Source organism: Seriola lalandi, unplaced genomic scaffold (genome assembly GCF_002814215.2).
Source record: "Seriola lalandi dorsalis isolate HSWRI2012SDOR001 ecotype SW California unplaced genomic scaffold, Sedor1 jcf7180002054858, whole genome shotgun sequence".
NCBI classification, from domain to species: domain Eukaryota; kingdom Metazoa; phylum Chordata; class Actinopteri; order Carangiformes; family Carangidae; genus Seriola; species Seriola lalandi.
In genome coordinates this window covers 35477-42145 of record NW_019525411.1, presented here as the reverse complement: position 1 = coordinate 42145, position 6669 = coordinate 35477, and the positions used below count along the sequence as shown (strand labels likewise).

The 6669-nt window shown below is 45.9% G+C and overlaps 3 protein-coding genes across 4 annotated transcripts in view; 1 reads left to right on the top strand and 2 right to left on the bottom strand.

Annotated features, from left to right (window-relative positions):
• alg13 (ALG13 UDP-N-acetylglucosaminyltransferase subunit) overlaps positions 1 to 966 on the top strand; it is an 8723-nt gene extending 7757 nt beyond the window's left edge. Inside the window, exons 24-25 of the mRNA XM_023427324.2 lie at positions 217 to 324; positions 426 to 966. Coding sequence (XP_023283092.1) covers positions 217 to 324; positions 426 to 805 — 488 coding nt within the window. The 3' untranslated portion in view covers positions 806 to 966. The remainder of the gene's footprint in view (positions 1 to 216; positions 325 to 425) is intronic.
• An 818-nt stretch (positions 967 to 1784) lies between these two features.
• On the bottom strand, positions 1785 to 3475 carry LOC111670566 (protein EOLA1). 2 transcript variants are annotated; one of them, XM_023427325.2, is made up of 3 exons: positions 3374 to 3475; positions 2286 to 2546; positions 1785 to 2200 (listed from the first exon to the last, which is right to left on the bottom strand). In XM_023427325.2, exons 2-3 carry the CDS (start codon positions 2542 to 2544, stop codon positions 1992 to 1994), a joined length of 468 nt encoding a protein of 155 aa, XP_023283093.1. In that variant the 5' UTR covers positions 2545 to 2546; positions 3374 to 3475; the 3' UTR covers positions 1785 to 1991. The 2 variants fall into 2 exon arrangements, with proteins under 2 accessions (XP_023283093.1, XP_087035714.1); XM_087179588.1 differs by lacking the exon at positions 3374 to 3475 and adding an exon at positions 2694 to 3288.
• Positions 3476 to 4978: 1503 nt separating this feature from the next.
• Positions 4979 to 6669, bottom strand: part of LOC111670571 (actin-binding protein WASF3-like) — a 10246-nt gene continuing 8555 nt past the window's right edge. The window contains exons 10-11 of the mRNA XM_087179589.1: positions 6493 to 6667; positions 4979 to 6332 (exon numbers count right to left, since the gene is read on the bottom strand). Of these exons, the coding sequence (XP_087035715.1) occupies positions 6169 to 6332; positions 6493 to 6667 (339 nt within the window). The 3' untranslated portion in view covers positions 4979 to 6168. The remainder of the gene's footprint in view (positions 6333 to 6492; positions 6668 to 6669) is intronic.

The window sequence follows — 6669 nt, the reverse complement described above, 5'->3', positions numbered from 1 at the left end:
GGTCAGTTAGTTCTTACAGGGGTTGTTTAGTTAGTTGGTTGGATCGTCTGTTGGTTGGTTGGTTGGTTAGGCCTTACAGGGGTTAGTGAGGTGGTTGCTGACTTAGTTGGTGACTTAGTTAGTTGCAGAGTTGGCTAGTTGGTGAGGGAGTTTAGTGGTTCACAGGAAGTAGATCTCCTTCCTGTAATTGACCCAATCCTGTTCTTCTGCCCCCAGCTGCCCCTCAGTCCTACCCTGAGGCAGGTCGTGGCCCCCATCAGCCCCCTTCAAACTACCCAGAATCCACCAGGGCAGGAGATGGACAGACAGACGGACACAGCAGTGGTCAGTGCTGATGACACACCTTTACCTATGGACACCCCTGACACACGATCTAAACGTTCAGTCAAGTTTTTTTATTCATTTTGTCCCCTCCCCCTGCACAGGCCCCACCCCATCTATGGAAGGATCCTCCCCCTCCTCCATTAGCTCCGCCCCTCTAGGTTCCACCCCCTGCCCTGCTCTCCTGTACCCGGATCAGACACCTCTCCCCCCTCCCCCGATGCTTCACTTGCCATATGAAGCTCCGCCCCCAGCCACCTACCTACCCTCCGCTCCTCACCCTGCTCATCCTCACCCTGCTCACCTCCCCCATCACTCCTCTTTCCACTGCCTCCCCCCGTCTGCCCACTGGGGGACGCTCCAGACCGGAAGCCACGCCCCACGGGTTTACTGTTCCGCCCCTAACCCCACCCATGTCGTTGGTTACATTACAGCCCCGCCCCCCCACCATACAGCCACACACTACATCCCCCCCACCATCTAACACACACATTCACCTCACTTGTTAGCACGCAGCTAATGACAGGAGAACCTCATAACTCCAGACATGGGAGGTTTCTAGGGGATGAACCAGAGAAAACGATTGAGAAAATTTCAAAATAAAAAAAAATTATAATTGAAAAAAGTTCAAGCAACATAGTTACAGTCAAATAAATACGTAAATAAATAATGTGGTAAATTTTCTTTTCAAAGTGAACTGATGATTAAAAGTTTTTTGGTATTGAGGTTTTTCCTGTTGTAGCACGTTAGCATGTTAGCTTCACATCACAACAACACATTAGCTGTTAGCTTGTGGCTAAATTGCCTTTTTCAGTTGTTTTATTTACAGAACTAAATACCTCCGACACAACTCATCTGCCTCAGTCACTTCCTGTTCCAAATGTTAAACTCGTTAGTGAGCAGCTCGTTAAAGTGAGACAGAGGCCTCCTTTCGGTTTCCATGGCAACACAGGTGGTAGCATCACAGGCTGTCATAGTGACAGGTGTGGAGGGCGGAGTCAACACAGCTGCCTGAGAAAACCAGATTTTTTGTTTAAAGTTTGTCAGACTTGAGTTTGGAGTTTGTTTGGAGTGTCAGCCAGCCAATCACAGAGAGGGGCGGGGCTGCAGGCTGGGCATGGTCAGCCCCTGTTTATTGAAGAGGGGGATGTATTTATGTTGATATTCAAACTGGTGATGGTGATTGTTTTGTTCCTGGGAGAATAAAGTTTGTTTTTCACCAGCAGACGAGTGTCAATCGGGTTTTTTCATCAGTGAGAACAGTCACATGTTCACAGGTGCCACCTGACTCACTTTGCTCAGGACTGTTCTGCAACAGCTCCTCATAAATCCTCTCCTGTGTAGAATCAGACGTGGAGCTCTGACGCCAGGTGGAGGTGAGGTGAGTCCACCCTGAGGTTCATGGTGAGGATGATGAGGGTGAGTGAATATAAACATCTGGTTTTATGAAGAATAAACAAACATCTGGCAAGGGTGACTTTATTACGTTATAAAAATTTACCATATAAAGTGTTAGCATGTTAGCATGCTACATCAGCATTCATCTCTAATGAGGAAGTGAGGCCTTGGACAGGTGTGAACTGTGACCTGCTGGTCAGGGATTCATGACAATCCATCAGTCTCTCTCTCACCCACTCCAAGACGTTGTTGTCTGTGTGCATCATGTGTTGTCATGGTAACAGCTCAGCAGGGATCTCTACAGTCCAGAGGTCACGACTTCCTCGGGCGCTCAGCGGCTCCTTCAGCCAGCGAGGATTGGACAGGTGAGTCAGGTGTTTCTCCTGCAGACCAATCACAATGGCTGAACGCTCCAGCCGCTGTAGCTCCTCCCCCTGCGTGGAGGCGGGGCAAAGCCAGGTCCTGCCGACATCCACCAGTCCTGAAAGAGATTTACTTCAACAGGTGATGTGTTCAGGGACGCCTCGTGAACAGGAACATCAGAGAAAACAGATATCATCTCCCACCTGCTACCACACCACGGCCGAACCTCTCCCCAGACTCCAGTACCTCTTGGATTTTAGCTGGGTTCATCCCCAGCGGGTCGCTCAGCACCGCCCGCCACTCGTCCCCCTCCCAGTCCCGCCAGGCGATGTGGACCGCCAGGGTCAGGTTCTCCAGCGGAGCCAGCAGGGGCCTCCAGCGGCTCTCCACCGTCTTCACCCCGTCCAGAACCAGACCGGCGTACGGCTGTCGAAACGACAGGCACTGCACCTGCACCGACATGTCTGCGAAACAAACGCACCCCGGGAGGAGAGGGGTTTTATTTCATGTGCAAACAGACATCTGTTTTTCCTTCTAAAATCTAATTGGTGTGAAACTGCATCAAACTGATTTGTGGAGTTAGAGTGATAGAGATGATACCATACACTGACTCATTGCTTTCCTGTGTAATCCACAGCTTTTTATCTTCCCGCCGATTTATCCAGGAAACTTAAACTGTTGATGAAAGTTGTTTCATCCTCTAACGTGAAGGATGTATTCGTATATAAACAAGGAAACATTAATTAGCAGGAGTTTTGAATGGAGTTCGCGAGACACTACCCGGAAGTCTATAACTAAGAGCCCTTGAACTGGATACAGATTTTATCTCCTTGCATCTGGATCTTTTTAGCTCGTTTACTTTTTATATACAATCTGTGCTCGTGCACGCAGGACAAAAGTTGTGCAGACCGGAAGTCTTATCTAAACAAAATACTCCGTTTGTAGAATCAACCTGTCATTATTTCCCCCAGTCGTCCGCATCTGAGGCGCGAACACACTGATGTGTTCATGCCGAATTAACCAGGAAACTGCTCATTTGTTTCAGTTATTTCATATTCTATCAAACTGAATCTATCGACAGATCAGGAAGGAAACATTAATTTGGTACATTTTTAATGGAGTTTGGCGCGGACCGTTTTCCGTACAGCGCGTGACGTTGCACGGCGGGAGATCTGGAGAGGTGAAAACTCTTAAATGAAAGTCGCATAATATTTACAGGTTGATCAAAGTTCAACGTCTTTAATCGGCAGTAAATCTAACTTTATTTAAAGCAACAGTCTGAACGACTCACAGCCAGCTCCAGACTCCTGCTGCTCTGCTCCTGCAACCGCCTCCTGTCTGAGCAGCGTTTCTTCTTCTGTGTGGAATAACGTGCAGCCAGTCAACAGCTCACGGGTTATACTGCCCTCCACTTGGCTGTGGAAGTAACTACAGTAAGTACTTCAGAGCAACTTTGAGGTAAGTGTACTTTACTTTAAACTTCACTCAGTTCAGAGGGAAATATTGAATTTTCTGCTCCACGTTATTTTAACAGCTTCAGTTACTAGTTACAATGATTTTCCCTCTAAACTTCTGTCATGGTTTCATTTAAATAAATGATCCAATATCTCACCAATAATCAAAGATCAGAGACAACAGGTTTGTTCTTCAGAACTAACCCTATCATCCAGTGGCAGCTGCTGGTCTTATAATGAGGGGAAGCTCATTTTCGGCCTACATCATAAAATGTGTCCGTTTATTTAAATGTAAATTCGCAGAGTGACAGAAGAGAGTCGCCAAACACAACGCTAGTTGTTTTTAACAAAGACAAAGTCGCTGAAGATCAGTAACGTCTCCAGATCAACTCCGAACAACGGAATGAAAAACTTGAAAACTGCTCCGGTGGATGCTTTTACTTCAAGATCGCTGATTCGCTCATTTCGCTGTCAATCAAAAAGGGACTCAGCCTCAGACAGATCATCCAATCATCATGCAGAAGCCGAGCGTCCGGGCCAGCCCACTGTCCCATAGACCCCCAGAGACGCTGAGCGTCCGATGGGCGGGACAAAGCCCAGCATTTATCCAATGACCGTCTAGTTTGGCTGCAGTGGAACAACCCACTCTCTGCTTCCCCAGTGACGTCAGGAGACGCTCGGCGTCTACACTGTGTAAAGCTCTGTGGCGCTGCGGGGAGGAAGGAGGAGGAGTCAGGTCGGTTACCTGTGATAAGGAGCTGATTCTGAACAAAAGATGAACGTGTTCTAGCGCATATTTAGTCAATGAAATGTTCACACAACAGAACATATTTGACCAATTATTTTGTTGACATTTTAGGGGAAGCTGAGCTTCCCTTGCAGTCTTAGAGCAATCGCCACTGCTATCATCATATCATCATAATGATGTCACCATATATCATCATATATCAGTCAGAGACCTGGACTTTACCTTTAATACTTTAACACGTTGCTGATGATACTCCCAGACTTTTACTGTAATAAAAGTATTTTTATTTTGTTGTACTGGTACTTTTACTGCAGTAAAGGCTCTGAATACCTCAACTCTGAGGTCAGAAACTGTAAGTTACCATGGTGATCTAGCCTAGTTACTATGGTGATTACCTAGGTATCTTAAACCTTGAGGTCAAGTTTCACAATGAAACACTAACAACAAATAATATTAATAATAAATGATTCTTCCAACTAAAATGTTATAAATAATGTATAATAATATAATGATAAATACTCACATGTAAACATACCTGATAAAATAAAGGACATGTCAGTGAAGCTATAAACTGTTTCTCTACAAATTAAAAGCTTTTTGTCTTTTTTTAATTAATGCAGTTAAATCATGATAAAAAGAAAAAATCAAACTGATGAATAAAATCAGATCATAAAGAAACATAGTGCACAGCTGATTTTGTCAATAAAGTTTTCTCTTTTGAAGACACTTTCACAGTTTGTTATTTTTGCCATCAACATGCAAATCACAGCAGAGAACACAGCACAGATCAATAAATCTCTACAACCAATCACAGATGGTACAGGACAGGAAGTACACGCCCCCTCATTTTATGTTTTTTCTGATGACAGAGGGCGCCGTCCACTGCATGATGTCATCATTACATCATACGAGTCTCATGCTGCACAATAACATCATGTAAGAAGAACAAAATGCATCATGGGACGCCAGCAGGTCTGTTAGTGACGTAAATGAAAAAAATCAAAAAGAATAAAAAAGCAGCATGAGACGTTGTCAGTCTGAATATCTTCTCTGGTTACCATAGCAACTAACGAATCAGTTGCTGAAAGCAGCCGTTAAAAAGAGGAAACACGTGGATGTTCACAGCTACGAAACATTGTCGGTCAAACACGTCGAGTTGAAGGAAAATATTTACAACAGAGTCAAATCAATCAAACATTTCAATAATTCAACACAAATATCAAAAATACTAAAGACAAACTCATGGAAACAAGAATATAAAACAATAATATAAAACTGATGAAATATTTCAATCAGATGTTTTTAGACTTTTTAACATCATGTGACTTTTTCCTGTTTAAATAAATAAAAACAACAGCCGTGTCTGGAGTCCGTCCTTCAGGAGAACCAGGAGAATCAGGAGAATCAGGACCACAATGACCCCGTTAACGTCTCTTCGTTAGTTTGACCTGAGTCTGATTCTTCATCTGAATCAACTTCCTGTCACTGCCCCTTACAGGCCACAGAGACCATCACATCCCGATCCTTCAGTCTGAGCATGCTCAGTTAGTCCTGGGGGGGCGCCACAGGAAACTCATATAAAGGTTGTATAGACCCCGTCCTTTATGTGCAGCTGTGAACACACACACACACACACACAAACACACACACTCTGGATCCTGGATCAGGATCTTACTCTAGTCCAGAGGACAGACATGTTGGCACTCAGGCTCCACCTCCAGCAGGTTGAACATAATGAGGTAAGTGACAACTGATCATATTTATTAATGATGATAATAATGTTTTGAAGTGTGTGTTTGTTTGTTTTTCAGACTTTAGAAACTGGTTGTCTCCTCCGTTGGTTTCCGGTCTGGACTTTGGACTGATCCGGATCAGACCTCCTCCTCAGTCAGACCACTCCTGGTCCTCGGGTTCAGACTCCTCCTCCGATTCGCTGTACTCCACGGCGATGCGCCGCGACAGGATGGTGGCGACATCATTTCCTGTGGGCTCCCGTTTCTTGGCCTCCTCCTGCTCACGCTGCTCCTGGACCTTCCTCAGCTGGATCCCTGTAGACCAGGACCAGGACCAGAGACCAGAATCTCAACCACACATCAGACCACAGGACACTATCTGACACTGGTTCTGTGAGACCTGATGACCTCACACAGACAGGATGTGATGACCTCACACAGACAAAGCTAACACAGCACATTGCTAACAGCTGACCTCTGCGTATGGCAGCCAGCAGGTCGCTGCGGGCGTCGTTCATCGGCACGTTTGGTCCGCCGGGTGGCTTCCTGCCATCCATTGTCGGAGGCAACGGGGGAGCGGCAGCAGCCGACGGTGGGGCCTGGCCTCCGGCCCGGGAGGGGGAGGGCACATAGTTAGCTGGGGGAGGTGGGG